Source organism: Vigna unguiculata, chromosome 11 (assembly GCF_037176805.1).
Source record: "Vigna unguiculata cultivar grain cowpea cultivar isolate G323 ecotype 2 chromosome 11, ASM3717680v1, whole genome shotgun sequence".
Lineage (NCBI taxonomy): Eukaryota > Viridiplantae > Streptophyta > Magnoliopsida > Fabales > Fabaceae > Vigna > Vigna unguiculata.
Genome location: NC_140802.1, coordinates 7,536,488 through 7,557,365, shown reverse-complemented (window position 1 = coordinate 7,557,365; position 20,878 = coordinate 7,536,488). Strand labels below are relative to the sequence as shown.

The 20,878-nt window shown below is 32.9% G+C and overlaps 1 protein-coding gene across 3 annotated transcripts in view; it reads left to right on the top strand.

Moving 5' to 3' along the window:
• Nucleotides 1-20,602, top strand: part of LOC114169734 (alpha,alpha-trehalose-phosphate synthase [UDP-forming] 1-like) — a 41,805-nt gene extending 21,203 nt beyond the window's left edge. The window contains exons 1-18 of one of the 3 annotated variants that reach the window (XM_028055004.2): nt 2,843-3,091; nt 3,690-4,108; nt 5,679-5,776; nt 6,077-6,465; nt 7,576-7,690; nt 7,891-7,992; nt 9,217-9,367; nt 9,989-10,077; nt 11,995-12,043; nt 13,399-13,499; nt 14,802-14,989; nt 15,600-15,717; nt 18,436-18,603; nt 18,680-18,802; nt 18,885-18,978; nt 19,054-19,184; nt 19,285-19,383; nt 19,896-20,602. In XM_028055004.2, coding sequence (XP_027910805.1) covers nt 3,745-4,108; nt 5,679-5,776; nt 6,077-6,465; nt 7,576-7,690; nt 7,891-7,992; nt 9,217-9,367; nt 9,989-10,077; nt 11,995-12,043; nt 13,399-13,499; nt 14,802-14,989; nt 15,600-15,717; nt 18,436-18,603; nt 18,680-18,802; nt 18,885-18,978; nt 19,054-19,184; nt 19,285-19,383; nt 19,896-20,291 — 2,775 coding nt within the window. In that variant the 5' untranslated portion in view covers nt 2,843-3,091; nt 3,690-3,744 and the 3' untranslated portion in view covers nt 20,292-20,602. Of the gene's footprint in view, nt 1-2,842; nt 3,188-3,689; nt 4,109-5,678; nt 5,777-6,076; nt 6,466-7,575; nt 7,691-7,890; nt 7,993-9,216; nt 9,368-9,988; nt 10,078-11,994; nt 12,044-13,398; nt 13,500-14,801; nt 14,990-15,599; nt 15,718-18,435; nt 18,604-18,679; nt 18,803-18,884; nt 18,979-19,053; nt 19,185-19,284; nt 19,384-19,895 lie in introns of those variants that run through there. The other 2 variants (XM_028055005.2, XM_028055006.2) reach the window with 2 other exon arrangements.
• Nucleotides 20,603-20,878: the final 276 nt, after the last annotated feature.

The window sequence follows — 20,878 nt, the reverse complement described above, 5'->3', positions numbered from 1 at the left end:
ACCTTCATTTCAAGCTCTCTATCCAACTATATCTTCAATTCTTTGATTTGAGCTTTATTGGGATTGCCACCAACATGTCATCAAATACTACAACAAGATGATAAAATCATTATCATCAAACCTATTGTAATAAGTACAATGATCTGAACTTGCTAGGTCTAATAAGGAATGGATAAATTCTTTTGTATTAACATTGAGGCACTTGCTTTAAATAATACAAATATGCAACCAAGTTTTCATATTTTGTAAAGCCTTCTAGTTTATGCCAATTTTGTAGTTTATTTTCTAAAAAACTACATATCTTTTAATAACAACCTTGTGCATAATGGGATCCTATATTAATATACCTCTTTACATTGTCAACATAGCTCAAGAATATATATTTTTAGATTTTGGATCCAACCTTATTCTTTCTTAATAGTTAAATACATGCAAGGAAGAATAATCACTCGCTCATACATATGATTAAGTTTGTGATGCCACACCATTATTATTTTTTCTTGACTTGTTGATGCAACTATTGTATTTATTTCTTGCAATGTATCTCCCAAAAGAACATACAAATTTGTCATGATGTCCTATGCTTTTATGACTACCAAATTCTTGCTCACCATCTTTAAAGTCTCACCTTCAGTTTGAATCTCACACCTAAAGTCATCTAATTGTTCAATTGACAATAAATTATTCTTTAAGTTTTTCACATATTATATCTCTTGAACTATGTGTATAGTATCACCATACAATTTTATTTTGACTATGTGAACTTCAACAATCTCTAAGACATAATCATTTCCCATGAACATAGTTCCTAAGAATAAATCCAATCATGATGCAGATTCATGTGCCAAGTTACATTGGATCAACTATCCAATTACCATGTAACTTCTTTTCCCATTAGAGTTTATTATTGCTTCACAAACTAGAATATCTTTGTTTTCTATGGTACGCCTAACACAATTTTGTGAGATACTTTAGAGTCCTTTCTTTTATTCTTTTTTGAGCCAACAATATTTCATTGCATGTTCTCTCTTGCCACAATATCATTTAAATGCTTATTTCCCAAAGCCTTTAATTTTTCAGGTGTTTGACTCCCAATAGACCATATTTTGTTGATTGTTTGCATTAAACTTTCCATTTCTACCTTATTTTTTTTATCTAGATCAGTTGACTATACAAGTAAGGTAAACTCTAAAGTAGAAGCTTCAAACGTTCACTTTCAACTATGTTGAAATTTTTTGTTGAAAGTTGGATAAATCAGACAAATAACATACTCATATTGTTATAATGTAATTTGTCACTAATGTGGACCCACTTATTTGAAGAGTGTAAAGTTTTATCTTCAAGTTTTTTCATATGAAGTAACTTGACCTCGTACAATTTGATGAGACTATCCTAAATGTCCTTTGTAGTAGTCTTTTTCTTAATGCTAAACAAAACCACATATGGCTTTGTTAAATGTAAATTTGCGGTGACATAGCTATTGATTTCCTTCCTTCATGGTAGTATTTCTTCAAGTGCATCTACACAATTTTCTTTTCTTAAAATTGTCTTCATCTTTAGTTTCCACAAAGATAAATTATTCTCGTTAAATTTGTTTGTCTCATATTTTGTTATTATGACTTTAAAACCAACTAATACACTTTCATTATGAGTAGTATTTACTTGAAAAATGATGGTAGATTATGAACCGATTCACTAAGTAAGGTTACATAAATTGTGAGACAATAATGGACACACTTAAATATTAAGTATTTTCTTTGAGACAATAATGGACACACTTAAATATTAAGTATTTTCTTTGTCATAGTTTTTTTAGACATGCACTTTCACACTACTAGTGTATATCCAATAATGAGAATAATTCTTTCAAGATGTGAAAGATCATACTAACTTACATGAAATACTAAAATTTGTCTACAACATTATTCCAATGTTATTAGGATCAAAATACAATTAGCAATTAAGAACCACTATTAAGTACTTGAATAATAACATAAGAACTCTACAATACCACTCTCTCTAGATAGAAAAAAAAAAATAAAACTCATTCTTAAAAATAGTAAACAAATATTAAGAAAACCTTAAAAGGATAAACCATTTTTTCTCTCTTATATATTAGTTGAACAAAACTGTTAAAAGATCTGTAAATGTTATTCTTTTATTTTAAATGAACGTAAGGGACTACAAATAATAATTTAAAATAATAAGTGATTTCAAATTTTATAAAAATAGAAAAAAAAAAGTATAAAAATCAAAATTAGGACAAACTAATTTTACAAGATAGAAAAATATACTTAAGTCTTAATTATATTTGAATATATATTATTTAAAAATCGGTCAAGATCATAAATAATTACAATAACTTATTCTATTCACTATCATCACTTTCATTATAGTGATTACTATTATATTTACTACTTTGAAAATATTTTATATTATATAAAGACATTTCTTTTCAATAACTCTAGTAAAAAGTTAAATATACATTATACAAAGAATAAAAGTTACTTTTAACTAAAATAACAACTCAAAAGTTTTTCTACATCTATAACACAACTGCTAGAAAGAAAATAAGATATTTTTAATTTTAGTTGATTTCCTTTAAATTATTTTATATTTTAAAATAAAAATATGATACGATGGATGTCGGATAGCGATTTATTGAGATATGGGGTGTTTCTCGGTCACCACCCAAATAATAATACTAAAAAATCTTAAAAAAATCACACCTAAATTTCCTCTTGAGAAATTCTGCTTACCAAATTTACTTCAATTTTGAACGTAAAAAAAAAAAAAAAAAGTTTTTGGCTCCCATTTTGAACTCTGCTTCTGGTTATGTGTTACCTGCATGGGCGGGGCGTTTTAAAGTGGCTTCTGAAACTTACACGGGGATTCCACTATTCCGCTTTCTTTTCTCTAAGTGATACCATTAGCTTCAACATTCTTTGTCATTCAGATTCTTCAAAATTTTCCACTCACTTCCCACCTCTTCATACACAGCTGTTAACTCGCTGTCCAAACACTTCCCAAAGATTTCGCGGACAGGATTCTCTGTCTCTTGCTTCTCCTCAACGCTACCTCACGGAGCGAGGTTACTCTTCAATTTCTATTCAAACTTTTTCTCTCTATGTTCATCACTGTTTTTTCACTGCGTTCTTATTTTCGCAACGGTTTCATCATACGAAAGGTTCATATCTCAGTTTCTCACATGCTTATGCTGTTGTTCGTGTAGAAGAACGCAATTGTTACTTTTTTTCCAGAGAAATTTATGTTCGAACTAAACATTTGATTTGGTTATATAGTCAAATTCTAATCCGTTAGTATCAATTTTGTATAGTTTCGTCGTATTTGATAATTGATAATTCCGTTAATGAGCATTTGTATTATAGGAAAGAAAACCTAGAATTCTGATAGAAGAATGTCAGCAAAAAAAAAAAAAAACGCTCGAAAACTGCATCTGAATGTTCGCGATTTTGTTTTACTCCATGCAATGTGGTTGCTGCATTCGTTTAAATTAAACTCCTCTGTGAATCTCTGTTTTACTGAAATAGATATTTCGAATGTCAAAAATCTCCAACGCGTTGGACCGAACAAATTGGTTGTTTATGATTAATGTTTTCCGTTGGTTTGTTTGCTGGATTTTTGTTTTTGTGTTCACTGTTGTTGATGGAGCGTGTTTTTGAATGCAGGTTGGAAGAAACTGTTGTTGATTATTGAAGCGTGGTGTGTAGGAAGAACGAGCGTATGCCTGGGAACAAGTACCACGGAAACCAAATACCGGGGCGTGTGGAACGGCTTCTGAGAGAGAGAGAGCTGCGGAAGAGTGGGAGAGTGATTCAGTTGAAGGAGGGGAATGAGGTCAATGGGAGCAGTGGTGAGGCTTTCGAGAAGGAGAAGGCGCGTTTGAGGGAAGTAGTGAGCGAGGCGGGTGATGGTGTTGAAGGGAGTAGGGTGAGGAAGGGGGTGGGGGAAGAGAGGCATGAAACGAAGCCGTTTAGACAGAGGCTGTTGGTGGTTGCTAATAGGTTGCCGGTGTCGGCAGTAAGGAAAGGCGAGGACGCGTGGTCGTTGGAGATAAGTGCCGGTGGTCTCGTCAGCGCGTTGTTAGGTAAGTGGCTGTCACCATGATTATCATCATGCTGTTTCTGTGTTGTATTTTCTGATGGAAGAGAGAGGGTTCAGCTAGAATTTTGATTTTGCTGAGTTTTTTTCTGCTGTTCTGCTGCGCCTTCAGAAAAACATTTTGATGGTCAATGATTCTAAAATTTTAAAATATGTTAAAATTATTTTTAAAGTATTAGTATAATTTTAGTGCTCAAAAGACAATATCAAAAAAATTCAATAAATTCTGAACTCGTTCAGCTGACAAAATTTCAGATTAATTAATAACTTTTTTTGGGTGATATAAATAGGTGTAAAATATGGGGAAAGGCATTATAACTTGTTTGGCTGTACCAGTATTTTTAAGTAATTAATGGAATCGTGATTTCCAAACATATTTATTCCATTCACAAGAACCTTACTGAAAGGAAGGGATTGAGTATAGGTCATATGTTTGTACTTATTTGGTTAAAAGAATAATTTTTAAATGATGGGATTGTTATAGTATTTGTACTGTTTTTATAGAATGCTATGACATCTCAACCTTCATTTAGTTATTTAATTTAATAATTTTAATATAAAAAGTATAGCAAAAACATTGATGGATGTGAAATTTTAACAGTCTCTACTCTTGATTTTTTTTTTCTTAATTAGAGAGGATTCATGCCCCCCAGTTATTGTATTTTTATTTTCAATCAAATATCCTTAATTTAAATTTTGCTTTTAATCATTTTCATCCAACATAGTTTCCCGTTTTTTTTACCAAAAGAAGTTCAAGGGTTTTCTATGAAAATATTTTTTTCTAAAATCAAAATTAGTTTATTTATGTATAAATTAAAGACAAAGTTTTAGAGAATTTAACGTGACAAAATTTCCATAAATTACCTCGTAATCATTTCTATTAATTTTTTATAGAAAAATATTGCTTATTATTGATATCTACTTTTAAATACTTATTTCATTATTATATTTTATTTTTAAAAAGAGTAATAAAACCGTAAGTCAAGGTTATTAAATTAAAGAAAAGTAATTTTTTGTACTTTTTTAATCGAGAGTTTTCTTTCTATCATATTTACCACATCTCAGATTTTTTTTTGGTGTTGGTTGGATAATAATTACAAATAGTATTTCTATTCTTTTTTCCTTCCAAATTTGTGACGGCTTTTCAAGTCGTAGGACTAAATGTATCAGTGTGGTTGGCGGTGTAACTGTTACACCTTTTTTTATGTCTGCGCCCATTGTTTGCCTTTCGAAATAATGGGTAGTTTAGAAAAAAAGTTTACAGCTATGTTGAATGTGAAATTTATTTAAACTTGTACTAAATTAAGAGTTTGGGCTGGCTTTTATACATTAATGATTTTTAAACTGATTTTGTTTTATACATGTTATTATATGATTTAACGGTAGTCTATACATCTTCTATAGAGTTAGTGTAATCTAATTAAATTCTAAACATAATTTATTTAAAGATTATATTTATACAATTTCTTTTAATTATTTCAATGAGATTTTAGAGAGAAAAAAATATTAAATTACCGTCTTCATCTGCTCTAACATGATCATGTTCTTTTACAAAGGTGTGAAGGAGTTTGAGGCAAGGTGGATAGGTTGGGCTGGAGTGAACGTGCCAGATGAGATTGGACAGAAGGCACTTACTAAAGCGTTGGCTGAAAAGGTATACGGTTAAATATCTCAGTTAATTGAGTGTGCTATGTTGCTGTAATTTTTTTTGTATATCTTCAATTTTTATGAGTTTTTTTAATGTTACAAAAATTAGTTGATGTTGGCAATATAGAGAGCGTAAATTTAGAAGTAGTAGGTATCATAATTCTTAATTAGTTCTAATTGTTTTATAAAGACAGAAATTAAGCACTTATTAACATGCCACGTGTTCCCGTACGTTGTTTCCGCCGTATACTATATTCAGTAGAAGAAAATGTTGTAAATAATTCATGAAAGTTGTTGTGCGTTGCAGAGGTGTATCCCTGTATTTCTTGATGAAGAGATTGTTCATCAGTATTATAATGGCTATTGCAACAATATATTGTGGCCCCTTTTCCACTACCTTGGACTTCCACAAGAAGACCGCCTTGCCACCACACGCAGTTTTCAGTCTCAGTTTGAGGCATATGAGAAAGCAAATCAGATGTTTGCTGATGTTGTGAACAAGCACTATGAAGAGGGTGATGTTGTTTGGTGCCATGATTACCATCTTATGTTCCTTCCAAAATGCCTAAAGAAACATAACAAAAAAATGAAAGTTGGATGGTTTCTCCACACCCCTTTTCCATCTTCTGAAATTCACAGGACACTGCCATCTCGTTCAGAGCTCCTGCATTCCGTTCTCGCTGCTGATTTAGTTGGGTAAGTCCTATCTGGCTCCTCCATTTAGCAGTCACGCTTTGGTATCATTATTATAAATTTGATACGGGCACGTGATTTGATAATAAAATTTTCAGGGGACTTTTTGACAATTTGTGTAGATATATAAGATGCTGTCATTAGACTCAACCTGTAAATGCTTACCAAGTATGTCTTGACTGTTTTGGGGCAAGTTATAATAAACCACTAGTTTAGTACATCGAATTTGCCATTAACCATTGGCTGGCAAACTGCACTTGATAGGAAATCCTGTTTCCTAAACTAAATATATATATATATATATATATATATATATATATATATATATATATATATATATATATATATATATATATATATGATCATGTTATAGATGTTTGTGGTATGCCCAGTACCTCTCGTCTATAAAGAGGTGGACTTGATTTCCTCCTTTCGATTCTCGCAAATATCTTCAGCTACCTTCTATCTTCCATGTATCTATTTCATATAAGCAAATTTTGAGAATAAACATTATTATATATTAGTATTTTCCATGAAACTGGATACTAACAATTTCCTTTCTGTCTAATCAGCTAATTTACATACATGAAACTAACAACTGCAGTCACCGGACAGTAACCCCCGTAACCCCAATTGGTGAAAACTACTGCCTGATGACTAAATGTTCTCAGTTTCCTTGTGGATGGGTTGACAAACCACTGGTCAAAGTGACTGCAAATCATTTTATTGGAGAGGGTTGATAGTCCTGGTAGTGGATACAGAGGACCATGCTTATACAAAAGTGTGTCTAAATGGATTTTGAGAGTATTACACCAACCCACTAAAAGCATAACGCAGGAAACAGATTACATATGAATACATATCATGAAGCCATTTATCATGATAAAATTTGAACTGTTACGAGTATTATTACCTATGTATTAGTCATGTAAATCATGGAAGTATGGGGCTATACTTCAAGTTTACTCGGCTAAAGTTTTCCATTTAGTTTAGAAGTATGTTTCTTTTAGATTCTTAATTTGGAATTTTCTTTGTTTATATGTCGTCTTCTTGGGTTTAATCATTTTTATTTTTTTATTGTTTTTATTTGATTTGAAATAAATTTTCTTGCAGTTTTCACACCTATGATTATGCAAGACATTTTGTTAGTGCCTGTACTCGCATCCTTGGACTTGAAGGTACACCTTATGGGGTTGAGTATCAAGGGAAGCTAACTCGAGTTGCTGCAGTATGTGATACAAAATTTGTCTACAAGCTAACTCTTGCTTTGTCATTTGAACAGTTGTTTAAAAATTTGCCCCTAACTTTACCTATTAAAAAAGGAGGACTGGAAGAAGAAATTTTTATATGAAATTCAAGATTTAATCAATTACGATGTTGAGCTTAAAATTCAAATTTCTAATTTGACTCTGTTCTCTTGAATGCCAGTTTCCAATTGGTATAGACTCGGAACGATTTATTCGAGCTCTTGACCTTCCAGCAGTACAAGATCACATCAAAGAACTACAAGAAAGATTTAAAGGCAGAAAGGTGCTTCTCTAACTTTATAGCAAACACTTCTTTATATCTAATAACTTATTTTACTTGTTCCTAGTAATTTTGGCATTGTTTTAGATTTACGCTTCTTGCTTTTCAGTATTCACGAGTAAGGGATTTATTCTTATTCTGACAAAGTGAAAGGCTTTTAAGGATTGGCAAGATAAAATATAGATGATGGCATTGATGAAAACTTATAGGTTGGAAAGGGAAGAAAATTGGAGTTAAAAACAATGAAGCCATTGCTGGCCACTACGTGAATCCTTAAAATCATGCGAAAATTCTCTAAAATTCGCGTTCTAAATACTACTATATAAGATGTGCCACTATTACAAATCACTATTCAACTGTACCTCCAACTTACTAGTCTATCCTATACGTATTAAGACCTCATGTCAGGAACTATTTGATTTATTCTGTGCCCAAATTTCTTAAATATCTTAATACAATTTTAAATTTCATAGGCTGTGTTTGGAAACAAATTTTAGGTTTATATTACTTGGAGTTGTTCATTTGTTGTTAGTATTTCCAAGAAAATAATAATGGTGGGTAAATAATTAAGCATAGAAATATTTTGCTTGTATTATATTTCTATTCTTAAAATAAAACTCGACCTCTTATTGTCCGCAGAAAGTTGCATCATTGTTAGGTATAAAACCATTCTTGAGCTTGAAATTGGCTTTAGGACGTGCTCAACACTAATACTTTTCCTGTGCATTCTTCTATAAAGAGGTTTAAGTTTCCCTGTGTATTCTTCACTAAAAAGGCTTGAATTTCAGCACAAATTGACTTATGCGATGTCAAACTCCATTTTTGGGCCAAAGTGGGTCTTGTGTGACGGGAATTGTTAGATGTAAATATTTTGTGAGCACCTAATAGCTTAAGCTTTTAAGGAGAGGTTGTCATTGATCTTCAATATAACTTAATCAGAGCAGTTACCATGCTATTGCTATCTCTGTGTGGTACTAGTAAGGAATGGATTTTCTTTCGGATTTGTTTAGAAAGTATTACACATTTTACCACATTGTTCTAGTAGTGGGGGATTTAATTTGGGACTGACCCAATGAAAATGTTGCTTTCAGAATTTCAGGGTATAAGTATTTGTTTGGCATGCAGTGCCATGAACCCATGACAGCCACTTTTCTTTATATGATCTAAGTGCTTATTTGATTCGGTTCTATTAATTGAATTGTTCCAACCTTTTTCTTGCCTTGACAGGTAATGTTAGGTGTTGATCGCCTTGATATGATTAAAGGAATCCCTCAGAAAATTTTAGCGTTTGAAAAATTTTTGGAAGAAGATCCTTATTGGCGTGATAAAGTTGTTCTGCTACAAATCGCTGTCCCGACAAGAACAGATGTTCCTGAGTGTATGCTACTCACATTATTTTATTTGTTCTTGTGGCTTCTTTGGTATAGTTGCTTTAAAAAAGGCTGCTCACTTTCAAATTATTTTTGTTTCAACAAATGAAAGATTATGTCTTCTAAAAATAGAAGGAAGTTGTCATTTCGTTTAAAGTAAAAGTTATAATGTTTTCTATTAAACCCTTATTTATACTTGGACTTTCTAGAATCTTATGTTGGACAAAAATAAATTGTTTTGTACTTTAAGTTGCCAGCATTAATGCAAATCATCTCAGATATCTATACATTATTCTGCAGTTTTGTCTCTGTTTTATATGTATCAATCTTTCACAATGAAAAAAAAAATATTTTGTCAAATACTGAAGTCATAGTCATTATATTATGTTCGTTGCACTATTATTATGCCACATTCACTTTACACTTCATTCTTAATGTTCATACCTGGGATACCGAGTTTTACTCGTCTCTTTCCTCATTCAATTTGTTTGAAATGCCTAGTGTTGGGAACATACACATTGGCACGCCAAACATGATTTACTATTTTTCTATACATTTTTGATTAAGGCGCCTTAGTTTTGGCTTTGGAATCATGACTGATAAAAAACAAATTTCTTACATTTTTTCAGATCAAAAGCTTACAAGCCAGGTTCATGAAATAGTTGGGCGCATCAATGGCAGATTTGGAACGTTAACTACAGTTCCTATACATCACTTGGTGCGTTCTTAACATAGTTATAATTTTATTGAAATTGTATTATTGCCAAGTCACTACCACAAACAATACAAGGATACTCTTTTCTTTCTTTTATTGACTTGTCTAACTCAATTGTCCTTCATGTGGGATCTTTGTTCTAATGTAAGGAAAATAGAACCTGCTAGGAAAACTCGCAATAAAAAGAAAGAAAACATGACATTGTTTTAAAATTTGCAAAGAAAGAATGTTCTGAGAGCGTGTATAATACTTGTCTCAAGTGATCCAAATTATCTTCTCAATATTTACTATAGACCAAAATGCCACATAAGAATTCAAACACATACTTGCAAAGAACGATAAGTGTGCCATTCAGAGTGCATTGGAAAGTGGCTCAGGGCATTTGTTAACCCTACCCAAATGACATAATTGGAGACCGACAATGTCCTTGGTGAGTTTTGAAGGTTGTTTTAGAACATCATGTTCATGCATTTTGATATGGTGATAACTTGCCTCTATATCTATTTTAGCGAAGTATGTGGCTTCATTTAATTCATCTAGCAACTCCTCTATGTTAGGAATTGAAAACTTGTTTGGGACTGTAGCATTATTTACTGCCTAATAATCCACAGAATCATCATCTTCCATCTTTCTTTTTGACCAAGATTACTGAGTTGGAATAAGGGCCATTGCTTGGCCTGATAATTCTTGATGCGAGAGCGCAAATTCTGCCATGCCCCAAAAGAAGCGTGCCATGAGAACGAGAGGCTCTACGTACAAGTTGATACAGTAACTACTAAAAACACAAGATGGTAGGAACTATAGAGTTCAAAGCATCCAAAATTGCAGGAAATTCTATGAAAGAAAGAACTTCGAGACTTCTTGATTATAGGAATAGAAACAGAGAAGAAGAATACTACTGTTTTTTCCAAAAACTCCTTTCTTTAGGCCCGGACTAACTATTTAAAGAGTTAGTTAACAAATAGTTAGTTGTCAACCGTTAACTACTAAAAAACAGACTCTAACACCCTATGAACAAACAGGGTTTGGCAGCAAATGATGTAGAAGATATCATGGTCTATCCTTGTTGAATTCCAGTCCCACTAGAGGACGCATGGGTATTGTTGCTGCCACCAAATGCCCCTACTTCAAACCTTTTTCATGGCTTCTTCAATGTTGTGGACTACCTCCATTTCTGTTAAGAATAATCCAAGTGTGAGTCAAAGTCTAACATCGAGTAAAAAAGACAAAGTTAAATGTTATATAAGACTAAAGACTTATGACCATATTGCCTTAAGGTTTTGGATTAAAAGTGGTGTTAAATGTTTTATGTGTGTTAGACTAATGTCATTTATATAAAACCACAATCTCTCGATGACTATAATTCATATGAAAAAAATATATAAACCCAACAATTAATTGCATCTGGTCCTTTGGGTTGTGGGGACAGATTAGGCTCCAAATGTCCTGACGCAACCTGATCAAGAAATATTCAAGAAATTGGTCCTCTGCACTGGTCTTGCTTGGGTTGACAGAATAAAAAAAAAACTGCCATCTTCATAACAATCAACTGTTTCTGTATATGTAAAATTTCACATTTCATTTATTGAAAGTATGATTTTGTCATTTTATGCAATTAGATAGAAGAGGGAAAATAGGGGAAGGAGCGTTGGTCTGGTTTCCATTTCCTATCTGTCCCATATTTGTGAGTCTTTTTATTTATATATATATATATATATATATATATATATATATATATATATATTTTTTTTTTTTTTCTAATGTGATAATTCCACTGAATTTCTAAGCATGATTTGATAATTTTATATGCTCATTCTGATGATTAATCATTAGTCTACAACTCTTACTAACACTATTAATATTGAATAGGTTGAAGAATTTTCTATGCTTGATAATCTTACACTTTTATTGTCACAACAGGATCGCTCACTTGACTTTTATCAACTATGCGCTTTGTACGCTGTTACTGGTAAATTTGTGCTTTTACATTTTCTTTAATTTGATTGAGAGCTACTCTGTGAATAACTACTTTTGTGAACTTGTCAGATGTTAGCTTATACTAATTTATTATGCTTAAAGTTCTATGCCTAAAGTTGAAAGTATTTTCCAGCGTGCTCTTAGAAATGACTTAGCCCTTGTTTGTTTCAAACCATGGAAAGCATGGGAGCGCTGATTTGAGATTAAAGTTGAAAAATGAGGCAAAATGGGATGTAATATTTTTTTTGTAACTTTCTTTCCTCACGTACACAGAAATGCAGGAAAAGTTTACATATAATATAATAATAATAATAATAAGCATTAATAATATTAAGTTTTATAATTAATAATATAGTAATATAATAAATAATATATACATCAATCAAATCATTTACAAACTTTTATAAACTTTCTTCTCATTTCTCATTGTCTTTCCCTTAATCTAAACAACCTCACCTTCACATTTTTTTCCTTCAAATCCACTCATTTCCATTCCAAATCCATCTTCTAATCCAAACACAACATTAGAGCTTTTTGTAAATGATGAAATTAAAGAGAAAATTTGTTTTGAATATTGCACTGAATGTAGTGTACATTTTTCTTCCCTTTCTTTGTCTACTATGTATAAATTTGTCTATATAGCAAAAGGTAAGGCATTGGAAACTGATTTCAGGGTGGTAGGCTACCCTAGCACCCAAACCGCAGCCTGAGTATACCTAATTGTCTTAAAATCTGATTGCTTCCTTGAAGCATGATTATTGTGGTTGTTGTCTTGATTAGCGCCAATGTTCCTTTTCTAATTAATACAATGCAATCTTCATTTAATCATGATTCATGATATTTACTATTCCACTTATTGACATATAGTTCTTATATGTTATATAGAAAGGCGACAATTTTACATTTTTAGTAGTTTCTATCATTTGATGGCTCATTTGCAAATTCCGGAAAAATGTTTCGTGCAAATAACCATACAAGGGATATACAATGTAATTCATTTTTAATAATTCAATCGACATGGACACCAAATTTAGTACCAAAATATTTGTTTCCATGTTGTTCATTTATGGTATGTATTCAGGAAATAGTACTGAAAAATTGGGTACATTATGTGAAATCAACTCTAACAATAAGACAATTTTGGACTTTTATTTTTGGGTAATGGTGAAAGCATGTTCGATGCGTCTGGGGCTCTTCCTCGTGTATGTTAATACTTCATTACTCATTTTCTTGAATTCTTAATTGTCTTTGGAGCATTAAATTTTATTATTTTATTTCTGGTAATCAGTATATTATATTGTAACTTCTATGCTAATTTTTTATTTAAACTCGCTACTGCTTACCCAGATGTAGCACTAGTCACTTCTTTGAGGGATGGAATGAATCTTGTCAGCTATGAATTTGTGGCCTGCCAGGAGAAAAAGAAAGGGGTTCTCATTCTTAGTGAAGTAAGTGTAGAAACTTGCTTGTGTATTTATGTTTTATTTATATGTCAATTCAGGCTTTGTCAACGTTGAGTTATTGAATGATGAGAGAATAAAGTCGAATGTTGGAAGTGTTGGTCCTGACAATAAAACTGCTGATAGCGCTCCATTTTATAGACTTAAGACTGATGCCAAGTCTAAACAGTTTGAATTTTTAGGAGAGTTGGTTCTTAACATCCTATGAGCTTTGCAACCTGCCTAGAATGGACATCGACTCCTAATTCCTATATTTCTTTTGATCAGAGTACCATGTCAAAAGTTGCTTTTTCAATTTTTGAAAAAGCAAAAGTTGTTGATCCCATTATTCTCTTTTTCAGCACTATATGAGGAATCTTCACTAGAAGTAGAAAAATATAGAATGTCAAAAAACAAGTAGAAAAATATAGAAGAACGAACAATATGTAAGAGACAAGAAGGGCAAGATTGAAAGAAAAATCTCTTAGAAACGTTCTACAATACTTTGTGCCCATTATAGCTTGAGTTCACAACTTTTGCCTTAGCTAAAGAGTTCGGTGCTTAATTGTGTATCCTCTCGTTGTGAATTGTATACTTTATCAAACTGAATTGGTGAAAGTCAAGTGATTTAATATTAAATAATAGTTGGAAAACGATTTTTTGTAAAGATTGTGGGTATCTAGGAGCTATATAGAGAATATTTGTTGTAGTACTTGTTTTATTAATCAATTTTGATTAATGGAACCTTTATTTGTTAAAGGAGAATCAGACGTAATTCAATTTGAGGGAACTAATATAAAACAAATCTTTTTTCTGCACTTGCCCTTTCTATCCTTGTTATAAAAAGCCTTTGGATGAAGCTTACGTGATTTAAAACATATATGGTTGATTTCAAAAGATTTTTCAAATGGCAAAGTTTTGAATTCTACTCTAAAACACTCCGTTCTAGTGTGTACCTTGTTTTTGACTAGTTTGACTTGTATTAAACTATCCATTTAATAAGTCATACTTATCGTAACCAAAATATAACATCAAAGATTATTTTATTTCCATTATTGAGCATCTTACAATACAACTCTGTACCGTGCTTAAACTTCTACCATTTAAAGTGATTTAAATAAATGATAATTATCAATCTTTCGTTCTTTATTCTTGTCTAGATCGTGTATTTTTAGTTCCCATCTTGGTTTATAGAAAGCTTTCATGTGTTGTATGGATAGATCAATTATTGCACGCTGACTTCTTTAACTAGCTTTAACTAGATATGTATTATGTTGATATCATTCCTGATATTTGGCATGCTTCTTGAAGTTTGCTGGTGCAGCACAGTCTCTTGGGGCTGGGGCAATTCTTGTCAACCCGTGGAACATTACAGAAGTTGCAGCTGCAATTGGCAGGGCTCTGAAGATGCCATCTGCAGAAAGAGAAAAGAGACATAAGCATAATTTTCTTCATGTAAAATCCCACACTGCTCAAGAATGGGCAGGAACCTTCGTAAGGTATGCATGTTACTATCTGGATTTTGTAAACTCGTGCCCTGTAATCAGATGCGAAGGAATAAAAGTAGCATTTATAACCTATCCTAGTTACTCAAAGAAGAAACTATTAAACATCTTTTTTTAATTTTCAAAATGTTAAATACTTAAAGATTTCATTTCGTAGCTTCTATTATTTCCTTCTTAAGAAAACCCTTGGTATTTTGAACATTTTTTTTGTTTTTCTTTTTAGGAGTTTGTCATTTATCTTCAATATAGCGGCATCTTTTTTATCGAAAAGAATGGAATCCCCCTGTTTTTGTTGCATTCTCAAATCCCTGAAATTTTGTAATGGATGTAAGTCCCTTTTAAAGTGCGCAACTTTTATACATATGATCATGGTTCAGCTGTGAGCTTTGCCGTTGTTTGCATTTATCAGTCTTGGTTGTATTTAAATATAATTTCATGCTCATTTATGATGATTATTTACTTGTTACCTAAGTATTTTAGGAATAGTAGAAAGACATGATTTGCAATTGTAATTTATCCAACCAAGATATCTTAGTAGGTAATGCATCTCTTGCTTTGATTTTTAGGAGAGCTTCATATATGATGAATCTTTGAATATTTGCAGTGAACTAAATGACACTGTTATTGAGGCACAACTAAGGACAAGACAAGTTCCACCTCAACTTCCAACCAAGACTGCAATTGAAAGTTATCAGCAATCAACTAATCGATTGCTCATCTTGGTATGATGTCTCAATGAAGCTTGAGACTTCTCTGAATACGTCTTTTTATTTCCTTCTTGTCCTTTTCTCCTTATCTGAGTGTTTTTACAAGATAGTGCTTCATTGTCCGAGTAGATGCAGTGAAATCTATTGTGCAATTGTACTAGATTAGGATATTTTGATAGGTAAAGATCCCATTCACACAGTTTTATGCAAGGCATAAGAAGGGTCCAGAGGATAAGAAAATTGCTGGAACTCTTGAAATTTCAGTGAAATTGTGTTGCATTCTGTTTTCATTTGGGTGGATTTTGTAATAAAGAATTTCTTGCCTTTTTTTTTAACGATTCCAGTTTTATTAACTGGTACCAGAGCTCCATCCGGAAGCTTGTGGGCAACAGAAAGGTTAAGGATATTTGGGGAGCAGTAGGTGGTGAATGGACAATTCTTAATGGCACTACTTGTGTTGAATTACATTTAGAAACGTGGATGGATGGGATCCATAGGAAAAAGGTACAAAGCAAGTCCAAGGGGGTGAGTCAGAAATTTTATGGGAGAAGTTGGTAACATGCAATAAGGGTGACTAGGAAATTTTGTAGCTTACATAAAGAGTTTACATGGAAGAAGAGGTGAAGCCAAAAAATCTACTATTCCATTTCCATCCTTTGACAGAACTGGGTTCAAGGAACCTAAAGCTAGGTTTAACCGTTATTTTGTTCGAGAGGAAAGATCCGAATCATAAAAGGTGAAGTTCATATTAATGGTAATGCAAGACAAGGCATTTCTCAGTCGTAGACACTGTTTGTAAGAAGAATTTAAATTCACAGCAGATTTTTGTTAGAGACTATCGATGAGAGATATGTATAAGGTGAGACTTTCATAATTAGTGTGGGAGGGCTTGAAAAGGCTGAAGGAAAAGATCATAAAGAGATTGTTTTAGGTGTGATAAAAAATACGGTTCAGATCGTTGGGAAGACAAAGCAGTACTAGGTCATGGTTATAGTAGACTAGAAATGAATGTACCTTCCACCTTTCAATCACTTATGAATGAAGTGCCTAAACCTATTTGGGAAAGTGTGTGCTTATCTTCTTTGAAAATATTCTAGTGTACAAGAATTTAGAGACTTTTGTTTTTCCATTGAAAGTTTTACGGGTGCTGACAGCAAATGATCTGAAGGTGAATAGGAAGAAATGCACATTTGGGCAGCCAAAACTAGAACTAGTGGCCTTCTATGAAACATTCACCTCCAAGCTTTGATTTTATTGAAAATAAGTAGTGGAACTTACCTGAATATGCAAGTCATTGCATAACTCCATTTTGAGAATGGCATGTTGAGTATGCGAGTCTGAAAAATAGGATTTATTTATAGGTAAATTTGGCTGGAAATCATTGTCAAGGAGCTATGGAATCTAACATAACTGAGTTCCTCATTCTTAAAGCTTTTGGTGGGACTGGGAATCCTGTTAGGATCCCTGATATTAGACTTCTCTTATAGCTTGCTCCTTTTGTTGGATGTGTCAAATGATGGGGCTGCCAAGGACTCTTTGGGCACTATTCCTCGTGGTGGTATATCTAGGGACAAAAGAGCGCCATTTATCGTTAGTTTTTGGTGCAAGTTGCGATATTTGCATATGGGTGCTATTTTGACAATCGAGATTGCTTTCACTGTAGGATGGTTAGTGTTCCAGGATGCCTCAATTTATATTGCTTTGGAGTCTGAAACTAAGAATGATTTAAATACATCTTTATCCATTAACCACCCATCTGAAACATCTTTTAGGGACAAAATTGTGACAGAACTCCAAGTTCCAAAACGGACATTACCTCGAATCTAATGGACTTGAGGCTGGAACATTTAGGCTTTAGTTGGATTGTGATTCTCGATTAGTTATCCAGGCTCTTAAAATTTCAACTATAGTTCCTTGGACATTGCCTTATAGATGGCTTAATAGCAAGGAGAACACTAAACACAAGGAGATATATCACTTATATTTTTAGGAAAGGGGACTATTGTGTGGAAAAAGTAAGCCAATTACGGTATTAGTACACAGTTCCTACGTGGTGGGATGATATACTATTTTTTGTAAATTTTTATTTTTCCAAACATAGATGTCAACTTCCTTGTTACAGGTTTTCTTTGTGGCTTTTGGTCTAAAATCTCCATTCCGTTTTTTTCTCCTCTATTTTATGGACTGGAGTGCTGCAGAAGATTGTTGGTAATTGTTATAGTTGGGATGACAATTAACATTGTGATGTCATAGTACTACCATTTTATTAAAGAAACAGAAAACATTTGTTCAATTTAACTTATTTTAAAAAAGGGGAACAGTAAATATCATGTTCTTGACCTCGAACAGTCATGATAGGACTCTCCTAGAGTCCTAGAGGAAAATGAATTCAAACTTTCCTTCTAACTTCAGCAAAATTTTCCCTAGACCAACTATCCAAAATGGTTGAGCAGTTAGGTTAGATGAAGGCTCGTGAGTAGTTTGTACCTAACAAACATGATGGACGTGTGTCTATGTTGAATTTACTCTTTATATATGTTATAAGACTTTCCATGGTACTACCTCATCACAAAGTTTGAGTTTGCAACCTCTAAAACAAAATCATGATCATCGAAAAACTGGCTGCTTTTTATTATACAATGTTACACTGGTATGAATCCTAACCGGCATTTAATTACGTATATGAATTTTTGTATTAACATTTTCTCTCAACACTGGTGATACACACTGCAGGGATTCAGTGGAACTTTAACTGAACCAGTCGAGAAAACAGGTGATCAGATTAAGGAAATGGAACTTAAGGTGCATCCAAAACTGAGACAACCCTTGACAGCACTATGCAGTGATCCAAATACCACAGTTGTTGTGCTCAGTGGAAGTGGTAGACAAGTCCTGGATGATGTAATTCTTGGCACAATGCTTCTTTTCTTTTGTGAAATATTATATCAGTCCACTTTTAACATATTTCACATAACAGAATTTCAAAGAATATGACATGTGGTTGGCGGCTGAGAATGGAATGTTTTTACATCCTTCGAAGGGTGAGTGGATGACGACAATGCCAGAGCATCTGAATATGGAATGGCTTGATAGTGTGAAGGTACTCTCGGTTTGATGTTTCAATTCATTTGATGTTTAATGTTCTCTCTTACGTTACTGACCTTGCTGGTCCTGCATTGCAGCATGTTTTTGAGTACTTCACAGAAAGAACACCTCGGTCACATTTTGATTTTGAAGAAAGAGAAACTTCACTTGTATGGAATTACAAATATGCAGGTGATCAAATGTTTTTATGAAGGTTTTTCCTTTTCCAGCTTCCTTTTTGGTTACTTATCTTGTGATCTCAACCAGATGTTGAGTTTGGAAAGCTTCAAGCAAGGGACATGCTGCAGCATCTCTGGACAGGTCCAATTTCTAATGCATCAGTTGAAGTTGTTCAAGGGAGCCGATCTGTTGAGGTGCGAGCTGTTGGTGTGACGAAGGTGACCTCTTGTTTCCAATAACTGACCTCTCAGTAATATTCTCTCTGCGTAATTTTTCATCCATATCTAAATGTCTACTCTAAATTCCTTTCCTAATCAGGGAGCAGCCATTGACCGCATCTTGGGTGAGATAGTGCACAGTAAATCAATGACATCACCAATTGATTATGTTCTTTGCATAGGACATTTTCTGGGGAAGGTAAATTGGATTTTCTGTAGCATACAATTCGCTTAAAATGTGAATATTGTAGCATACAATTCAAAGTTTCTGTAGCACCACAAGACATTTCTCAGAAAGAAATACCAGTAACATACAATGAAATACCTTTTCTACTATTAATTATAAGTTTTTGTTGATCTAAACTTATTTACTGAAATATCTTTTATAATTCTATAGTTTTCAATAAATTTTAACCTACAATGAAATTGGTTAGAGAAAGTGTTGCTAACACCACAACTCTCAGCAACTCTCCTCTTGTTTCATTCTTTACAATTTATCGTAAGGATGTTGTAAAGTTGATTATTATTTTAATCGGTATGACTAATCAATGTCTTATAAAAGCATTAGTTAAGAAATCCCAAACAGAAAGCTTTAAATTAAAGCACTACTAGTTAGTATTTACCCATTTTCATTGCAAGAATTTTTTATCGCCTTGAACTATATAGTTGAACACTTTGGAGCTCCAAATTTGACATTATTAATTGTGACAGGATGAAGATATTTATTCATTTTTTGAGCCAGATCTTCCCTCTATTGGTGTGGGTCTTCCACGAAGCAAGGTAACATCAGATGGAGTTAAATTTCCTGTTGAGAGGAAACCATGTTTGAAGGAGCCACCAATTAAGAGCGGACCAAAGTCATCTCAAAATAAGGCAACACGACCAGTGTCAAATTCTGAGAAGAAATCAAACAATCATATCTCCATTACACCACGAAGGGCAGCACCTGAAAAGGTTTCATGGAATGTCCTCGACCTCAAGAAAGAGAATTACTTCTCTTGTGCCATTGGACGAACTCGAACAAATGCTCGATATACGCTTGATTCATCCGATGATGTTGTTTCATTTCTGAAGGAACTAGCTACTAATGCCTCTATCCGAAAGTAGAACCGAGTCAAAATACTGCACCTTGGCACAGGAATTCAGCAGAGTCCAATTCAGTGCGATCACTCTTCCACGCATTCACACATTCAGTGTATTTATAACTGTTGCGTGAAAATCAGACTGTTTATCTCATACGTGTTTTACATCAGTCTGCTTATAAAGTATGAGTCATCAGAACTTCATCCCACAGTTCCTAGTTGTTGAATGAATGAATGCGTGTAAAGAACCCGAATTCGGTACATCCTTCACTTCACTCCCGTTCCGAAAGACTAAAGTCATGAAAAACAGAAATACACATGAAAGATTGGGTACGAGATTTTTAGAGGATAATTTATGTTTTCTGGACAGTTTGGAACATTTTATAACAAATTTTGTTATTTGGATAGAACATTTTAGAAGAGATTAAAATTTTAGAAATTTACGAAAATAATTTGATTGTTTTAAATTAGAGCAATTTAAAAATACATTAAAACAAGCAAGAATTTAAAATTTTCATTTTTTTCTCTTTCTCAAATTGACTTCACTTACCATGACATCGCCGTGTTATTAGTCTGCAATAGTTTTCAATTAATGTTAAATACTATTTGTTT